Here is a 20,770-nt window from a genome sequence, read left to right as displayed (position 1 = left end):
ACCAACAAAGCAACAAAAAAAAACTTAAATTATTCCAGCGAGCTTTCACATACTGTACACAGTGATGTAATAAATAAGCCTGAGGGTATCCAAAGAGTAAGACATTCATAATTAGTGCTGGACTCAGCAAACAAAGGGCTCACGCAAATACCACATGAGAGAAATCAATATTGTACAAATCCTCTGATCAAGTTTTGTGGAGCCTGATCAAAGAGAGTAGAAGAAGGTCAGGGGAAGGAGAGAGAGGGAGAAATCCCGGCCTTTAGTTATGTTACAGTAGACTACATACTGCAACATCCTGGGCCTTGATCTGGACTTGGCTTTCACAGTTGTGACAATAGAGGAAGGTAACACATTACATCTTACTTATCGTCAAAGAAGAGCCCGCGTGCTACAGCATATGTGATGGCAGGAACAACGGGAAAACCTTTGGACAGAGAAACACAGACAGAAATATCAGACTCATTTAACATCCTGAGTCTCTACAGAGGCTTCTGAAGTTCCATCACAATATAAAAAGCATAACGTGAAAAGTTATGCAGCAGCTTAAAGCTTTAGTGCGTGACGTTTTGAAATGAATGAACATCCGTTACATTCAAGCCATTGCCAAATGAGGTAATACAATGTTAATTAAGACAATTAATTAAGATCAACTCCACAAAACTCTATCTATATTTCTCAGTGGGGCTATGTTCAGAAGATGATTACCTTTTCTGAAGAATCCATCATGGTTTCTTTTAATTCTCTGTGTCCTCCTTGGCTACTGCATCGAGGAGGGGTGGGGGCTATGAGCAATCACGCAGGGCCAGTTGTTCAAAGGTAAACTAATCGGATTTTGGTTATCGGATTGGATCAAATCTTAAAAATGGGTTGTTCAAAAGGGAGAGAGGAATCTGAAATCAGATTAGATCACGGAATCCAATCCTAGTTTTAATCTGGATCAAACCTTCAGTTGTGTTGTTCAAAACTGTCAGTAGGATTTGGATAACTTTGATCGAAAAAACAGGATTATCTGATCCCAACAGGGGGTAGGATTTCCAGGTGGATTTCAAGGTGGATTCCAGCACAAAAACTTAGTAAAACTTTAAATTGGTCAAATAATACATTTGCATCATTAGTGTAATACTTTTATATTTTGCACTGACTTGTTTAACCTTAGTTAAGTTTAGTAAAGCAAAAAATAAAATAAAAATACAAATTATCTTGTCCTCATGAAACAACCCCCAAACACGATTTAAATAACAAAATAAATAGAAAAATAATAATATAATCTCATTCATCACCGTATATAATTTCAAGGAAACAATCTAATACAAATTTGGTCTTTCCTCTCTAGATGAAGAAGAACCCTGAACATATAGTACTCACTTTTAACCTTTTTTTTTTTAAGATGTTTTCAAAACTTCCACAATGTATTTGTTATGTATATTAGTTTTTTATTTGTAGTGGCTGATGAGGGGTTATAAAAGAAAATATGAATGGAAGTGGGAGTTATTTTTCGTTTGTCTCAAAATAAACACTTAGAGAACCCAATTTGGCTCTTACCTGTTCTGTACGTAGTTGGTAGCCCACATTGTGATATGTTGTCCTATTTAGAGCAGTGGTAATCCGGATTTGGTAATCTTGAAAACTGTGTATCTGGATCGGTGATCCAACCATGTTGCTTTGAAAAACCGGCATAAAGTAAGACGGATTACCTGATCCTGGATAGGAAGAAATGGGATTTCCAAATCCGGATCATTTTGATCCAGATAAAATGTTTTGAACAACTGGCCCGCAATGCTTGTACCATGTGGACGCGCTGACAGTTTGGTTGTCATTACTTAGAATTCCTCAAGGGGGAGACAGAAACTGCGCACTATGGCTGTAATATGTTGAAGAGTCATAAAAGTGTTTTATATAAACAAAATACAGTATTTTTTTGATTAACCTTAAAGGAATAGTTTCACATTTTGGGAAAAATGCTTATTCACTTTCTCGCGGAAACTTAGATGACGTGACTGGTAGGTATCTGTCTATTCAATGTGAAACTAGAATTAGGATAACTTAGCTTAGCGTCAAGTTTGGAAACAGGGAAACAGCTGACCTGGCTTGAGCAAAGGTAACAGAATCTGAACACTAGCACCTCTAAAGCTTATCGATCCGAGTTGGAACTAGGAAACCGTACAGGGGAAAAAAAGTTAGCCTGGCTCTGTCAATTTTTGGTTTTACTGGAGTTATGTGTTGTTCATTTTACACTTCAGCTTTTGTGCGAGATATCATGTTTTCAGTGCTAAGCTAAGCTATGCGGCTACTGGCTGTAACTTCCTATTGGTCGCACAGACATGACAATGGTATCGATCTTCTCATGTAATGCAAGAGAGCAAATAAGCATATTTCCTAAAAAAAACTATTCCTTGACCAAACTTACTACTACTACATACACACTCAGTTAAAGAAAGCTCACGTCAGAGAGCTTTCAGCTATACCAGCAGCAACAGTATAGTAGTGAGTTCACTGTAAAGGTGACACGTGGGACATGTGCCATGCTCATTACAGACACGCTACACCGTACAGCTCTAAAATGCTGTGAGCCTTAGAGAGACATAAAATAATCCATTATTAATACATAAGAGCTGGTTGCCTGGATAAGAGCTCAAATGAAGCCCACTTATCTAAGCAAAGGTACTGTACACCCAGGCTTCAAGATTACAGTTATGCAATTAAATTTGGAAGAAATGTGATTTTCCCAGTGCAACAAAGGAATCAAGGACTACAATACAGTCAAACATCGCAGATGCTCTCATGGATAATTAGGCATACTTGTTTTGGCACTTGAATTTGGGAGACTTAACGGTACTGTTAACCTTGAAAACAGTGTCTGTTGAGGACAAGGATGCAGTGCTCTTCACTTGGAGTGTTGCTCATAAGGTGTTATGAGGTAGCATTATTAGCATCTTGTGAGTGAATGACAGCTATAAACACCCCCATAATGCAACTGTGACATATTGTATTAATGTAATTCTTTTATATTGGTCTTGCAATCTCCTGGCAGCATATTGTTAAGTGTGTGTGCGTCTGTCTGCTTGTTCTAACTATGTATTGAACTATAACTATATTATAATAACTACTATGTGTGTTTAAGGTATCAGCTGATGCAGCTGCATTTGCAGCACCTGAGCCAAGTACGCCACAGGAAATAAAGGGCCCAGCTTCCTGGACTTCTCTCTCGCTCTACTCTGCCAAAACCAGAAGCCCTGTTGCTGTTTTGTTTGTTCTGTTTTTGATTTTTGCATTACCCTACATCCATTTTAAACACATTCACATGAACACTACTGATGTTACTGATTTTCACCCCATACTTGTATTTAGTTTAAACGTATACATTTTTGGCAATAAGTACTCAAAATGATTGGCATTTTGTGTCTCTTCCCAGCTTTCATTTATATTAGGTGACAGGTGTATGTTGATATGCACTATGATTCTTAAACGCTGTCTCTGTAGACATTGTTTGAATAATCCGAGTCATTTCCCCCATTGTTTCCGATTGCAAAAGGAAATTATTTTGAAAAAGGCAGTGAAATATCAGATCCTCCTGACTTACCCCATCCCAGGACGTAGTACCAGAAGAGCTGCTGTTCCCCGACAAAGACGGCCACAATGATGAGCGTGTGGAGGTAGATGCCTTCACACAGCATCCAGAAGTAGTTGGAAGTAGATGTGTACTGAGTCAGCACAGCCAGGACCTTGCAGCTTACCTGACGGACAGGAAATGGGAAAATTTCACTTCAAAAGCGCATGATAAATTAGAAGCAGATTCTAATCCATAAGGAAACTAATTCCAAACAGATAACCACCCACATTTACAGCAGATATGGAGTGTGATTTCTAATGAGCCCACCACTGCGTTAAGTGTGGGACATTTTTTTGCACGGGGAAATTAAATAAGTGAAGTGATTAGTGTAATGGGATGAAATACAGATGCTAGATGAATTCAGTCGCTCACAGGGTTGATGGTGCTTATGGCTTGGTTGTTGGCCCCAGTGAGCGAGAGCCACATTATGGTAACAATGGAGTTGAAGATGAAGGAGAGAAACGTGTTCTTGTGGAGGGAGATTCTCTGGCAGCTAAGACTCCTGAATAAGAGAAACAGACAGAGATAGGGAAGGTATATTAGTTAGGGTTACTTTCATATTTTCTCATAGGCTTTTACAAACATTTTTGGACTGAAATTGCAATAGCTTTTTTATATCTGACCATACCATTTTTTTGCCGAAAAGATACCCACAATTAAACCATATGTCTTTTCTTCACAGTTACATTAATTAGATATTTTACAGGATAAAAAAAGCCTTTGAAACATTTGCATTATGTGATTGTTGGGTCTGAAAAGTGAAGCCAATGCGGTGCCAGTGCCTTCAGGCTGCAAACTTCTAATTGTATAGAAGTCTATGAGAAAATAACCCTACTTCTCACTTGATTTATTACCTCATTAGACTGGCTCAACGGAAGTACAGCGCTGGGATAAAGCCTGACACTCGCCGTGCAAAATACGTACACGCAGCTAATACCCGTTTTTAAGCTATCATACACAAACTGACACTAACTTGGGAAAGTAAAAGTAAGAAAGGTATATGAAGACAGTTGAGGTGTTGAGTCAGATCATACATGAGAAAAGTCATGACTCACTTGAAGTAGGAGAAGATGATCAGACAGATGATCAGGGAGACAATAGACAGGCCATGACCCACCATGGCCAGGTAGTAGAGACTTAATGCAAACTGCATGGAACAAAAAATGGTTTATTCATGATAAATATAAATAAATTCAACATTTAAAAAATGTTAAATTTTAAGTTCAAGAGTGATACCAAGTAAAGCAGCAACACTGTCTGCATAGTCTGCATCTTTACAGAATGTCATAAAAGGAAAGGAAAGGACGCCTCTTTGAAGCACTGACGAAAGCCAAGGAAAGAAGAGAATATAAGCCTTTTAGGGAAATACAGAAATTAACATGTGAATGTTGATGCACCAAAGAATATAATCACACTGTTGGCAAAATGTCATGGAAAATAAATAAGATTCATGGAAGACAATCTTTAAAAAGAAAAAAGAAAAAACGTTCCTACAGTAATCTGTGTGCAGGGCAGGGAGCTTTGCCATCCTCCAAGTGGAACAAATCCTAAATGACTTGCATGTTTAAGTCAGTGTAATAGACTGGACTTGTAGACATGGGGTGAATTAAAAAAAGGAATCCTACATCAAAAAATAGAGGAATAGGATTCACAGTACTTTTGCATTTAAATCATAACTACATAGAGACATTACTCTATGTGTTAGTTGTTTGAATTCCAATGTAGGGTGGGCTAATCATAAAGACAATATCATAAAGATATACTGACACCATCCAGCTGCCAGAGACTTACAGTGTTAATAAAGTCACACGCTGACCTTTGAACCACTAGAGGTTTTGACAGAAACAACTTCTGACTATAAGCAACATCTATCATAAACCCTTCTGGTGTTGTTTACTATAGTTGGTTAAGGGGCACTTTATATTTTGTCCTTTACTGTTCACTATACTTGTAGCCAGGGAGGACATGAAGGATTAAAAAAAAACATGATGGACTCATCAGAAGAGGTCGTTGTCTTCACTAGAGTTTCTGTGCGCGGAAGTCTTGCCATGTTGTAAGCATAGCCATACTGAGAAATACAGAGAGAGTTTTGTAAAGCTGATATTTAGCTTTGTATCAACTCATTCGGCAATGGCTTGAATGTGACGGATGTTCATTCATATCATAACGTTACGCACTAAAGCTTTAATGTTCTTTATGCATTGTACCTGTTCAAATAATGAAACTGCATTAGTCTACTTGAAGGAGGGCTACAAGCCTTGTTTTCTTGTGACAATACTCTAATTTGGTCTAAAATTAATAAAGGTGTTGTTTAACTGTTCTTAACAGTTTCACTGCATTGTGTTTTACCTTAAGTTTATCTTTGGTGTAGGCCTGACACTGGGTGTAGTTAGTCCAGACTCGGTTGCTCTCCGGGTGGTGGAACCACTGGCCACCAGGATTACACACTTTGGTTACCTTCTCTGTTGAAGACAACAGTATAATTTACACAAACATTGTTGAAGGGTTTGATGTAGCCGACTCCAGGTGCCAAATAGACAAAAAAAACCCTCCCTTTTACATTGGGGCCCCTTAAATCAACGTGATGAGTAGTCAAGACATTGTAGGCTTATACAGTGGACAACTCCCTGAATTGAAAAATAAAAATGCCTTGTGAAGTAAAAGTACATATCAATACTGTTGTGAAGCTGTTACATTCCATTATGTAAAAACTCTGCACCAAGCCTTTCTTATCTGAATAACAGTGTTAGGTATCATACATTGTTACACGTTTTCTTCCTCCCTGAAGATTAATCTGCGTCAAACAACCTTGAACTAATTCTCCTTTTCTCTGGCGCACCTTTTTTATCTACTCTCACGTCATTACAAAATGTATATATTCTTCTGTGTGTCTCAATAAACCTTTAGAGCATTGTAAACTGAACCCTGCTTCGTGTCACTTTGTGTCTCCGAGCGCTCATTACTGCCTTTAGAGTCAACCCATAAAACAATCATTATATGATGCGTGTGTGTGTATGTGTGTGTGTGCGTGTGTCTGCCTCACCAGCAGGGTCAAAGTCCAAAAAGTATTCAGGACACATCTGCATGACAGTCCCCGGAGCTGAATCCCCCCAGCACAGCCAGCCGTCCCATGTGCGGTTACAGTAACTCCCTGCAGAGAGCAGTACGGACATAACGTTGAATGTTGCACAGTTTGAAGACACCAGAGATTCCAGATGTGTGTGTATGTTTTAGCTTTTAAAATGAGACTTTAATGTAACACTGCTTGCTATAAGTGCAGCCTTTAGATATTAACCAGTCTCTTGCAATCCCAAAAAGGTAAATGGCTAGAAATAAAGAGATGAAAATAAGGACTTCTTATTCTTCTTCCACCTCTAGTTTCAAGGGAGGCACCTAATCGCATCATGTTTTAAAAGACCTTCTTTGCTAATTGTTTGTTAATTGAACAGTGTCTACTGTACATCCCTGGTGCTAAATGCTAATGTCATTATATCTTGTTAAATGTAGCGGAATATGCTATATACAGTATTGCATTTTTTGTTGAAGTTTGAGTTTCAGCAGCTGTTTGTCTGTTCAGCCACTGAAGCAACCCTATTCCTTGCTCATGCCAACCACTGTTCTTCTTCTATTGAAATCAAACAAACACAAAAGGCATCACTTGTGCGGCAGAGGATTCCTCCAAGGAAAGATGTTTCAGCCACTGCATGTTCACAACAGCAAAAGTAAAAGTTGCTGTCCTTTTTTATATAAAATAGGAAACATTCCTCAATAATAATGTCTTGGACATAGGCTACATGGCTATATTACTTCCCACTACAATTATTGTCAAATTTAAATGAAAAAATCAGGGGCAGCATTTTACATGTATTTTGAAATTGTAAAGGTTAATGTGTTGTCTGTATGTTTCTGGCTATGTGAAATAGCGAGTAATCACAGACTCATATTATTTTATATATTAATTTCTTCTCTCTCTCTGTGCTTCAGGGCATAAAGAATTAAATTATTTTGAGCAACATATCCAGACTAACTTTCAGCTTGTCTGAGTTAACCTTTAAGAACACTAAGTACATGATTATACCATTGCATTTGAGAAATAATAAGTTGGGGATCATTTTTCAATAAAACTAAGAGAAACAACCTAGCAAAAACTGAGGTGTACAGTAATGTTTTATCACTCAAATATAACAGCTGTGTAATGAGTCTGTGCTGCGATCAGAAAAGAAGGGAACCTTCATTTTTACTAAGATCTGTGGCAGGATGAATCCTATAAATTATCTATTCAACATAATGGTGTGTTGCACTTATATAAACAATGTGTTTAACTGCAGCTGGCCCGCACAAAGCTTGTCAACAATAGACGGAAACCTGATGGTACCAGTTTCTACTATGGCATGCTGGGAAACGGAGCCCAAAATAACATTTCAAAGGCAGTGAAGCACTGAGCGGCACTGGTAAAGAGACAAAGGGCAAGTTTCCTTTCTTTCAGACTCACTTCCTCTCTCGCTCTCTCGCTCTCTCTCTCTCACATTGTGCACACTAAGAACTGTTAATCGGTAGGACAACCAGTAACGCATATATGTAAATATGCATGATTGTTTGAAATTTAACTCACTAAGAATGATGCTACCTAGAAGAGAAATGTGAGAAATGCTCAGGTGGCAGAGTGGTTGTCTAGCAATTGGAAAGTTTGTGGTTCGATCCCTGGCACTGCAGTCCCATGTCGAAGTGTACTTGGGAAAGGTGCTGAACCCAGAATTGCTTTTGATTGCTGTTTGAAGTTAGTTCGACTAGAAAAGTGCTATATAAATGCAGTCCATATACATTGACATACAAATCTACACTGCATTTTGAACCTTACAGTGACAGATGGAAGAAAGCTGAAGGGACAGGCTGTGTCTGCTTTATACTCCCCGCCCCCCCCCCCGCCGAGGAAGTGCGTCGGGCTTTGAAGCAAATTGAACATACAGTGGAATTACATCGCATGATGCCCCCTGGCCCATAAAGACTTTCCTCCCATAGACTTACATGGCAAAAAAAATTCTGTAAATCAGTGGATACATTTTTGGGGGTTTTACGTCAAAACCAAACAATAGGTACAGCCTTATCACCTTCTTCTGTACGTGGTGGATCATGGATTATCTTCAGGTAGCACTCAAATTGAGCAGCCAGGATCTGGTGTCGAGACTTTCCTAGCACGTTGGAGATGTCGCTGAAGTTCTCCTGCTGATTTTCCACCGTCTTCTCGTCAGCCACCATAGGCCCGACATCCTCAGACAGGGACACCTGGGTAAAATTCACCTACTGTATATTAGAGATGTCAGAATGATGAATGTCCCCTCATGACATTAAATTTCTTGTTAGGCTAAAATCTTACTCTCTATTGGGCTACATTAGAAACTACTACCAACAGTACACAGGGGGAAATTGTGTCATTAATATTGCAAGGGATGGGTAAATAAAAAAGCAAACAGTTTAAAAAAAGTTTTTTTATGAACACAGCAATCAGTGTGTCAACAATAACAAGCCAATATTGGCATAACATGAATAGGAGATGGCTATGCCACTCAGAGTTGGGCGGTATATTTTACCGTGGTATACAGTATTATCGTGACTAATTAAAAAATGAGGTAAGGGTCAGCCGGCTTCTTTAAGACCAGGTCACTCAGTGCGTGACTTGCCGTCTTAACCCCCCCTCTTTCTCCTCCACGTTGTCACGTGGTGACAACCACACATAAGCATTTTTAGGCATTAAATCAATTATATTTAATATTTAATCTTTGTCTCCTATATAAGTGCATTGCATTTTTTAAATTGCGGTATTAAAACTGATACTCCAGCGCTATACCGTATTGCCGCCCAACCCTAGTGCCTACACACAACCTCCCCCCAACACACACACACACACACAAACACACACACGCATGATCAAACTCACCTCTGTGCCCAATGTCAGTGCAACTATCAGTGAAAGTGTTAGAGTCCTCCACATGTTTCTGAAATGGAAGCAAGAACAAGGAGGACAGTGCAATTATTAGACATTTTCCTACCAGTTTACCATGTGATTATTTATTACAAAACTAATAGTCTCTGGCCATGCTAGCAGCTCTATGAGACTGTACTTCAGCACAGAGTGTGCTTTGAGCTTAATGCTAATGTCAGCGTGCTAACATGCTCACAACAACAATGCTAACATGCTGATCAGATCAAGGACAGAGTCTACAACCCTAACGCATCTATTTGAGGGTCCCTGAAATGAAGTAACTTGCAAAAACCTGTTGTGATTTAAATTCAAATAGTTTGCGTGAGTGCATGGTCTCACAAGTGTTCTATTATTTACAGTATTTTCTCATCTGTCAGACAGGAAGTCCATGCTTTCCACTGTCCATCCAGGGTCAGAGAAACACGTGTGTTTGTTATTGTTTTTGGGGTGAAAGTGCAGCAAGTTCCCCTTAGAGTTTTCTCTTTTATGAGCCATAGGGTGACATACATACTCAGCATAAGGAGTCATAAGATAGAGAGAGGGTTGACAGAGGTTCTGAAAACTAAAGCATGATGCACACAGTGTCTCTTTGGTGGGAAAACATTTTGGGCTTGGTTTATCTATGATGGAGGAAACTGGCTACATTGTTTTTGGACCTCCTTGCAATTGCAATAGAAAGTGCGTTTTTGCTCTGTGCTGCACGTGCTGGCCTTGGAAATGAAGGAAAAGGAGTCTATCAGCTTCAAATGGGCAGTAGTAAACCCAACCTTCTCTTTGGAACTGATTCAAAAAGCTGAATTTGTCTCAAGAGCAGTAATCATGTAAACCTCTGTCATCCCCATGCATTATTTTTTTCCAGGATTTCAAATTAATGTTGTGCAGATGACATGTTTAATATTCAGATTTAAAAAGAATTGAAAAAATTAAAGCATAAGTTAAATTTTCAAAGAGAGAACTGTAAAATCTATTTACATCAAGATACATGTAAACATCTGAATTGAATCACAAGCATTAAATGATTGCATATTGAGAATTTTAAAGTTAAACTTAAAGTGCACATGTAAAAAACCAGCTTGGTTTGAGGGCGTGCCACACTAGCAGCTAGGCGAGCAGTATAACGTGTGTTACAAAGTGACCCACGTTTGTCATGGAAGTAAAGGCTGGACTACAATAGAGCTGTTTGGAGCAGTTTGTGAAAAGTGTTTTCTGTTGGAGATGGGAAGAAACTTTGGGGTGGACTTTGGGCTTTTTCACTTTGTAAACCTATTACATGCACAAAAAAAGATATGTAACATACAGTAATAAAGGAAAGTGAAAAACCCCAAAAGCATAACATGAGCACTTTAATTTGTGAGTTTAAGTTAGGTGGGTTTTGTTATCTTTGGACAGAACAACCATTTCCTCCTGTTTGCAGTCTTTGTGTGCAAAGCTAAGCTAACTCAGCTTGTAAATGTGTTCCCATCCTTGGTACTGGCCACTCATTGCACATTTCACACAATACTGTGAGATCTTTTTGCTTGCAGTTTAAGTTTTTGTTGGCCACGACAACCAAACACAGGCTCAAAAACACCTAGAAACAAACAATTATTTATAATCACAATTCCATTCAATGGGAACTAAACAATGAATGCCTTTCTATCTACTGTGTACACAGTTGCCTCTAGCAATGTATTGTTCTCCGTCAGGACATTGTAAATCCAAGGACACTCGCACATTTTCATATCTTGGCAGTGCTCGCTGTATGGATTTCTCACCAACGAGCATAGCGCACAATCTATTTGTGAACTGCAGCCCAAAAGTTTGGTTTGTCTATGTTTTCTGGGAACAATACAAATGGAAAAGTTGTTATATTTGTCACTTCCTTTGTCCCTGGTTTTGTTCAGGGTCATCACCTCTAATCAGTAATCAAGGTGATCGAGAGCATCATTTTGAATGAAACACTAAGTAATGTAACAAAACAAAGCAAGTACGCTGACAATAGCAACTGAGGAAGGTCCCTAGACACAAAAACCCTAGCAAAATCCAAACATGTCTAAGTAGGTTAGGTTATTTGGTTAATTTGAGATTTGAATGTCAATAATACAAAGCCCACTTTACACAGACTAAACCTATGCACACATTTGCGCATGTTGATCTTTACGGGTCTGTGTGTATATAACAAAGTGTGTGTTTTATTTGTGTCTAAACTCTCATCCATGTTAAGACGCGTGTCTACGTTTTCATCATCTGGATAAATTACAATTTTTGTGTTGAGGCATTCTTTCCCTGTAGGGGGACACGAAGAAAACAGGAGTTTTGGTCTGACACACACACACACACACACACACACACACACACACACACACACACACACACACACACACACACACAAGCTTCTTCTTGCACAAATGAGGCTGTTTTAAGGGAATGTGTGTTGGGAATGTGGCCTTCTAAGATCTACCCAACCAGCTTATATAACCATTGCTCAGACAGTGATGGTTATACAACATTTACATAAAAGCAGTAATATCCAGTAATGCATATTCATTAATGGAAAGGCTAAATTTTATGAACCTAAAAAGTTATATTTCTAAATTAATATTCTAGACATTTTACTTTTTTTCATTGTAAATAGTTGACATTTACATAGCAATTACATGTAGTAATACAGCGTATTGCCAGCTTTGTGTGCCTGGTTGTCTGGAATGGCCATTGTGTGTTGTGAAGTCCATTAGGGCAATTATAGTAGTCTATATCTACGACTATTGGTCAGGTGCCGCCGAAAATTCAGCAGAATGTCCCTCGTTTAGGCTTGATTTATGAGGACTATGGTTAACTGCTCCTCAGCTCCCTGCAGGGTACATCCAGACAGCCAGCTAGACTATCTGTCTAATCTGAGTTTTCTGTTCCACTGCAGTTAACTGAGATGCTACTCTAAACCACTGTCCGCTAATAGGGGCACTATGATGAACATGGACGCGATTGGCAAATAACTTAATGCATTTAAATGGGAAATTTGCAACTGCAATACCTCTGATGCAGTAAATGCTTTCATCCAGTCAACCTCTATTTTTTATCTCCTACACTGTCTTCTGTCAACATTCGTCTCTATCACTTTATCTCACGTTGAATCTGTGTGTGTCCCTTATGCTGCCCAGCACCATAAACACCAAACTCACCCACACATGCCAAGGACCATTAAAAGGAAATCCGATTTTACACATCAAAGTCTGTCTTGGGGAATACTACTGCATATTTGATAATAGTTGTATAAAGCCTTTGTGGCTCCAGAGGGAGCTGTGTGAAGTCGGACTGGGCTGCAACGATTTAGATGAAACTTTTATACCCTCTGTCATGAGTCCAATAATGTTTAAGGAATGCTAGATGGGTGAAGTACTCTTTTACAAATGCTGTTTTTTGTCTTTCTCCTGTAGCCTACAGAAGGCTACATTTAAAAGGTGAAATATCAGCTGATGTAATTTAAAGGGTAACGTCTAGGGTAATTCAATATTTTTCAATTTCACAATCAACAATTCCGATGAAAACCAAAACCAGCAACAAGCATTGCCTAGGTATGCAAAGCCTGATATAGATTATTCCTCTGTGTTATGACTGTCCAAAAACTGTAAAAAACAGCGAAAAAAAACCACATCACTGAGCCACAATGGATAACATTCTACTTCACTACAATGCACATTCGGTTTAAATCCGACCTGCAGCACTTTTCTGCATGCCTCCCCCCCCCCTCCCTTCACTTCTACAACTGTCATGTACCATGTATTAAGGGCCAAATTGTGCAAAGAATAATCTTAAAAAAGAATAGTTCTTAAGAAATACAATTAGTATTTGTATTTTCTCTTTATTATTTTTTAAACAGCCACATTGAGTTGCATATCTTGCAAACCTCCTCTGACTTTCTAACTATAAGTCTGTAGTGTCTGCTTAAGTATGAACAGCACCACAGCCAAGGATCTACTAGTAAATCGCGAGTAATTACTGTTAGTTGATTAATCTCCCGATTCCATCTCAGCGCATTCTTTTAAGTCCTGATTTCTTTCTCCAGTGTGATGTTTAGACGGTCTGAGAGCTCTCATTGCCAAACAGGAATGTTTGTCTGCTAACAGCTGTGGAAACAACACTGAGCCACGAGTACACCATGCCTAGAAAACTTAAAAGTTGAAAGTCATACGCTATCGGCAGCTTTAATTATAAAAAAATATTAACACAACACAACATCAGACCCTATAATGCCAGTCATCTGTGTAATTCAATCTGCTGTCAAATCTACTGCCAGGTGCTGAGGAATGAGGAGGGCTGAAAGAGCTGCAGCAGTGGTGAGTGATGTTTCTTATGAATGTGTCTTTTTTATGCAGAAATCACCCACCGATCACAATGATGAACCAGTCATATTGGTTTTGAAAGCAAACTGAATTAATTGAAAAAATGCTGCCAGGATGTGTACAGAATTCAAACAGATTCCTGTGATTGGGGTAAATAAAAAAAAAACTATTTCACAAGCGTTTAAGGCAAAGACATGGACATTCTGACAAAATTACCAATGGAAAGAGGGGAGCTTAACATCCTTTGCACAGTGCATCTTGACTGGTTTTGATTAGCACAAGCATAGAACCATGTTTGAGCCTCGGGGTCTTTCACTTTATATTTAGAAGCATTCCAAAGGAGTTAAACCTCAACTGAGGAAATTAAACACATCTCCTGAGTCAAAAATTCACATGATACCTCACGATCATAGGGTAAGTCAATGTCAGCGGTATTATGGCATTCCCCTGCTAAAACAAATATATTTCTTAGGATTTGTTGATAAGCCAGATTTTCAAAATAAAGAGAGTGGCTCCAATAAACCCCCCTATCCTTTGTACAATGTGTTCTTACTGGAAAGTAGCACGTACATATACAATATGTGCATTTGTTGTCATAACATATGCATTTAAACATATGTTTCATCTAATAAAATATAAACATCACTTCTCAATGTCTTAATCTGCTTTCCTGGCTTTGAGATATCCCATTAAAACAAGTGTTGTTCAGGCCAGTGTTCCGTCCTTTCATATAACTATATTAATGTTTAAATATCGCCACTTTATCCATTCTTTACTTAATTTACTAATGAACAGCTGTCATGTTATGTACGTCCACAGTACTTTGAATTTCAGATTTTGCCCCCTGGCCCTCGGTTCAGATTCCCAGTGATTAAGAGTAACATGTACAATCACTCCTTCATCCCCACAGCCAAAGTGAACTCAGGCCAGGGGAGGAGGTACACATATTAATTATGTAGTTTGGTCAGCAATATGGTGTGGTTCATGGTGATAGAGATGATGATGATGATGATGATGATGATGATGATGATGATGATTAGGTGTCTATGCTGCTACTGTGGACAGTTTGTGTTATGATGGAAGAGATGCCTGGTTACTTTGCACGTTATCGTGGGTATTTGTAGCTTTTTTGTCATTGTGAGGCTTTTTTTAGCTGTTATTGATGCTGTGCTTTGTACACTTGGAAATGTCAAAATCGGTCACCAGTGACTATTGTTGGTCTTCTAGCCCACTGGAATTTAGGTCACCCCCCCCCCCCCCCCCCCCCCCCCCCCCCCCCCCCCCCGCCTCCCCATCATCTCCTTTTGTATTGTGTGACTATGTTGTTTTTCATGTGCTGTATACCTTGCTGCAAAACCAATTGACAAATAAACAAATAATTAAATATTAAATACATTTGAAAGTTTAAAGTGGTTTTAACAGCAGAGCTATTGTTAAAACTGGGATCTATGCTTATTCTACATTTTCTGTGCGGAATAAATGGCTGTCTTTACATTTTGAGCTACTGACACAAAATCTGTTTTAGACAATAGAAAAAAAGCTTTTATCAAACTCCATTCTTTTAGAGAATGTTCAGCCCTCCACATCCGTATACCTCACCGTGAGAGTCAAACTGATCTCATGGGGTCATGGGTCTTCAGATGGAATGATGGGAAATCCAAACATTGCTGTTTTGTTACACCAGATTGAGCTTTAAGGGCCATTGCACCCAGTGAAATGGACTGCAGATGCTGCTGTGACGTAAAACTGGATTTTGGCCCGACCCATAGGTCATGACTGCATGATGTACAGTATGAGTATCAGCAGTTTAAAATATAAGGCATATGTTGCAAAAATAAAATTATCACCATTTCCATGCTTGCATTTTTTTTTTTTGCTGAGTGGAAAGATATTATTAATATTAGCTGCAGAGACATGTACATTTGTCTTAAAATGCTATAATTAGATGCAGTTGCCTTTGGGACGTATTGAACTTAATTTGAGAAACTCCAGACACACAGATATAACATATGCTTAAGAAAGAACAGAACAAAAGCTTGGAGAAAAAACTTGTAGGCCTAACTTAACAAGAGGCTGTGCTGCTGGCAACAACAAAAGAGAATATAGCCCCAAGCGGCGATTCACAGGTTCAAAACTTTTTTCTCAATAGTGACTTCAAAGTAATTTCACACAACTGGCTTTACCTTTGCCGAGCTGTTCGGCCGCCTGAGAGGTTTCACCCTCGCCACCGACCACCTAAGAGCCCTCGACGTCCTGTGTGGCCGCCAGAGGGTTTCTGCCTTCGCCGCTGGAATCCATAATTTTCTGCCATCGCCATCCTGCTCGGCCTCCAGAGGAAGCGAGCCTACGCCGGCTTGCGCGACTTTTTTAATATCAAATTTTAACCTGAAAAATAATTAGTTAAGTAGGCCTACAAACACTAGAGTACAGTAGTTGAGTAAATGTATTTTGTTAGTTTACTGTATACTATGAATTTACCTTATTCACTCTGGCTTAGTCACACACTATGTATTAAAGCTATTTCACTTCCCTTCACTTCCAAACAATTCTCAGTGTACATATTACATTTCAGATGAGAAAGTAACAACATAAAGTGTTGGTTTACACAGATGCATCTTCTCATCTGTTCAATGAGACCTATCAGTATTTAGTTAATCAGTATTTAGCTTTCTCACATTCCCTCTAACAAGCCACTTTTCTTGTGGCTATCCAGGGACCAGAGAAGTGTGTGTGTCTGTGTCTGTAGGTGCATGTCACACATTATTCCTATTTATTGGTATTCCAGAGGGAGATCCAGAGAACTACAAACATCAAGAGTGTGTATGTGTGTACAGTTCCTGACAAAAGTATTGTCGCTTGTGTACAAATTGACCTGAAGTGCCGCTGAAATATATTCTAATCAAGATTTATTTACAAGAAATGGCTCATTTTAATCCCAACAGCTTTTGTAATAATGTTTCAGTGCAAAACAAAACTGTCAAAAAGTATTCTAATATTCACAGCTTGGTAAAGCCCATTGAGTCAATTTTTGCAAAGACATAATTATTGTCGCCTTGTCATATGAGCTTCACCTGTGACTAATAATGGATCAATTAGATCTCAGGTGTGTATAAAAACAACCCCAGTACACTAGACCTTCACATCAACTGCAACTAGACCTCTGCAAACATGCCTAAGATTCACCCTGAGACTAAAGTTTTGATTATCAAGAGGCTGAAGACCAGAGCTCCACGAGACCTGGTCCCCTGAAGTCCCTGTGTCAACCAGAACGGTTTGTCGGATTCTTTCTCGAAATGGCCTCCATGGTTGAATCAGTGGCCAGAACCCAGCACTAAAAAAAAGACAATTGAAAAACCGTGTGGCATTTGCCACAGCCTGATAAAAGGATGGATGATGGAAAAGTGGAAGAAAGTGGATTTTTCAGATTAATCTTCTGTTGAATTACACACAGTTGCCGTAAATATTGTCATGAGAAAAAGAAGGGGGAATTAGGAAACTGGAATAAACAGTAAAAATGCGAAAAAGAAAAGGAGACCTACGAGCCTGCATGAATCCAAGATTCACCCAGAAAACAGTTGAGTTTGGTGCGAAAAATCATGGTCTGGGTAACTCCAGTATGGGGGTGTGCGAGAGATCTGCAGGGTGGAAGGCAACATCAATAGTCTCAAATACCAAGAAATCTTAGCTCCTCTAATATTCCCAACCATAAAAGAGCCAAATTCTGCAGCAGGATGGTGCTCCATCGCATACTTCCATCTCCACTTCAAGTTCCTCAAGGCGAAGAAGAAAGATGCTCCAGGATTGGCCGGCCCAGTCACCAGACATGAACATCATTGAGCAGATGTGGGTGATATAAAGAGGAAGCATGGAAGACCAAACCAAAGAATATTGATGAACCTGGGAGGCAGCAAGACTGCTTTCCTAGCTATTCCTGATGACTTCATCAATACATTGTATGAATCCTGCCAACCGCATGGATGCAGTCCTTCGAGCTCATGGAAGTCATACAAGATAATTTGGATCTCACAGCACCGCTATTTATTTGCTGATACATTTTAGTATTTGCAGTAAATTTGTTCAATTTATGTATAGCAACAAAACTTTTGTCTTGCCAAAATTTGACCTTTCTGTCTTGTTTCAATGATAAATCTTTTTTTAGTGAAACTAATTTATTTCAGTGCATTGAACATCATTTGGGAGGGTTTTACCTTTTCATATGAGCTATTTCTTAGACCAATTGATTAAGTAAAAGTCAGGTTAATAGCAGGTGTTTCTAAAAAACAGATAAGCGACAAGACTTTTGTCACGGACTGTATGTCTGCATGTATGTATGTATAGAGAAGGCGGAGGAAGGATGACGGTTGTGGTGCGTATGCTATTATCTTCCTCTGTCATCCTGCAACTACTTCCTCCCTTCTCTCCCCTCTGCACTTCTTAACAGCCCAACAGGTTAAAAATAAACCATTGTTGAACATACACAAAAGGAAATGGAAGGGACTTTCATAGTGAGAGGACACAGCTATAACATCTCCATAACCTTTGAATATGGAAGCACAAAGTCTCTGTTAGACATTGAAAGTAGACGCTCATTATTACAGAAATAAATGTTTAAAATTGTATGTCTGAAAAAGGGCCACAATTAATGATTATTTTCATTATAGGTTATTTTCTCAATTGATCAATCAACATTTAACAACTGACATCTTCAAACTACTTACCCTGGAACTGGAACACCTAAATGGAATTCCGCCATCTTTATATTATTAGTTACCATAGTGTTTGACAACTCAAAAAGTCTGCTGTGAGAAAGTTAATAATCATTCAGCAGAGCAAGGCTGTGTGAACATGACATTTTTACGGAAATGAGATTGCTGTGAGCCATGAGACTCACACATTAGTAATGTGGCTGGGTTGGCTCAGTTGGTAGAGCAGGCGCACATATATAGAGGTTTACTCCTCAACGCAGCTGCCGCGGGTTTGACTGCGGCCCTTTGTTGCATGTCATTCCCCCTTTCAAGTCTTCATCTGTCCTGTAGAAATAAAAGCCTAAAAATGCCCCAAAAATAATCTTATAAAAAATCTAATACTGCATGGGCAGCTACTTAAAATGCAACACACAAACAAAAAAAACGATGTGCTAACCATGTGTCTAGCACAATTAAAGTCAACACACAAAAACTTGTGATGCAACCAATGGCCACAAGGATGTTCAATTGCAGGTCAAACAGGGTACTTGAACACAACAGGATGCACTATGCCTACAAAGAACAGATGTTTTAGATGCAGTCTTTTCCAGTTGAGACATTAAAGAGATGTACTTGTCTGGAAAATCAGTGGATTTGCACAGGATATAGTGTTATCTTTTGGTTCTGGGGTTCTTTATCCATTTTTCATAATGAAAAAATTCCGGGATTCACAGAAACTGAGCTGTAGATGTATGAGTGATTACAGACTTGGTTGTTTTCCCATAGCTGGATCCAAAAATAGCCCCTCCAGCCTGGGGCTGTCTTTTTGTATTTTTTTTGTCCCTTACCCTGGGGCTTTACAAGCAAAACAGAGTGCAGAACAGAGAATAGAGGCATTGCTCCCAAGACACGTTGGTCAAATCATGATATGATCCCAACCGCATCTCCACATCGCTGTGGGAGCTCTTTCACCAGACAGCAGAAGATCCGCACCAATACAACAGTCTCTCCCACCTATCAATCAGCGTGGGAGCCAGCACATCCTGACACAGTTCTCTGAGATGGTCAGCCTGACATCGCGTTCCTCACCCAAGCATCTACCGTTGTTCTTCTTTCATCCAATTCCTCATTTCATCTCACTGAGGTCTTTCCTTAGTTTCCCTGAGAACAAGCAAATCTTGTCCTGCACTGTCTTTATCTCACTTTCCTGACTTCCCCTCACACATTTCCTCTTTGTAAAAATTAGGATGCAAAAGAGCTCAACAGTCTCCTCCGAGAGACCTTGGGTTCTCTAGTTTTAGAACATGCCTTAGGCTAACCAGCTATGTGACTCATAAGCATACAACATATCATTTCGAGTGTAACAACGAACAGGAAAGCTATCAGCTAGCGGTTAGCCAAATTAGCTGTTAGCTAAACTAACGTTAGCATCCCAGTGGAGGCTAATGGCAGAAGTGTGGTTTGTGCAGTGTCGTAAATCCTCGTGAAACACAATTATCATCTTGTGCATGTCCATGACGAATTGTGCATGCAGCACTGATCTGGTACTGACAGCTCCCCCTCCTCACCAGCATGAGTTCCACCAATCAGAGGCATCACTGTGGGATTGTGGGATTGTTCAGGACTGTGGGTAATGAAGTACTTTACCAAGACATTGTGAATAAAACACATTTATCTCAAAACAAGGTTGGTGCCCCATGAACTTTATACTTTATACTTTATATGAGCACATACAATCGCTTAGTCATGTCGTAGCTGATTTTAAATCTACCATCGACAGTTACGATTTTATGGCTTATACTCCAAATGTCAGTGGAGAAATTGCATTGTATTTTTACTACCGGAACCCGCTGTGGGTGAGACTGTTGAGCTCTATTGCATTTTTTAATCAACAAGATGGTTCTTGAATCCCTTAAAGGAGAAAAAAATATTTTCTATAGCTTTACAGCATTAAATAAACACAGTAGAGCAGTCAAGCATGGGGTGAGTCCTATTTATTTCCTATTGTGCAAAATGATAGGACATTTTTGCCACTCTAACTACAACCCCTGCCACTATTAGTATGCAACCCTGACGTGTCAGTTAACTTCCCTGAGCCTGAAATAGGCACATGTTATTTCAGGTACTGGGGGGGGGGGCTTTTCTGGCTTGTTTGTGTTATGGGGGGGGGGGG

General features: G+C 39.3%; 1 protein-coding gene and 1 long non-coding RNA gene across 3 annotated transcripts in view; one reads left to right on the top strand and one right to left on the bottom strand.

Annotated features, from left to right (window-relative positions):
• The window catches only part of calcrl2 (calcitonin receptor-like 2), a 26,452-nt gene that overhangs the window by 2,636 nt on the left and 3,046 nt on the right, over positions 1 to 20,770 (bottom strand). For both annotated transcript variants that reach the window (XM_032521301.1, XM_032521300.1), the window contains exons 2-9: positions 9,549 to 9,606; positions 8,722 to 8,911; positions 6,657 to 6,764; positions 5,963 to 6,075; positions 4,669 to 4,760; positions 3,986 to 4,115; positions 3,584 to 3,737; positions 365 to 427 (exon numbers count right to left, since the gene is read on the bottom strand). In XM_032521301.1, coding sequence (XP_032377192.1) covers positions 365 to 427; positions 3,584 to 3,737; positions 3,986 to 4,115; positions 4,669 to 4,760; positions 5,963 to 6,075; positions 6,657 to 6,764; positions 8,722 to 8,911; positions 9,549 to 9,602 — 904 coding nt within the window. In that variant the 5' untranslated portion in view covers positions 9,603 to 9,606. The remainder of the gene's footprint in view (positions 1 to 364; positions 428 to 3,583; positions 3,738 to 3,985; positions 4,116 to 4,668; positions 4,761 to 5,962; positions 6,076 to 6,656; positions 6,765 to 8,721; positions 8,912 to 9,548; positions 9,607 to 20,770) is intronic.
• LOC116692780 (uncharacterized) lies at positions 1,774 to 19,021 on the top strand. Its single transcript, XR_004332781.1, has 3 exons — positions 1,774 to 1,866; positions 16,313 to 16,316; positions 19,011 to 19,021. It is a non-coding gene; the product is annotated as an uncharacterized LOC116692780 (long non-coding RNA).

This window comes from Etheostoma spectabile, chromosome 7 (genome assembly GCF_008692095.1).
Source record: "Etheostoma spectabile isolate EspeVRDwgs_2016 chromosome 7, UIUC_Espe_1.0, whole genome shotgun sequence".
NCBI lineage: Eukaryota > Metazoa > Chordata > Actinopteri > Perciformes > Percidae > Etheostoma > Etheostoma spectabile.
Note: the sequence above shows the minus strand (reverse complement) of the source record. Positions and strands in the feature narration are given on the sequence as shown.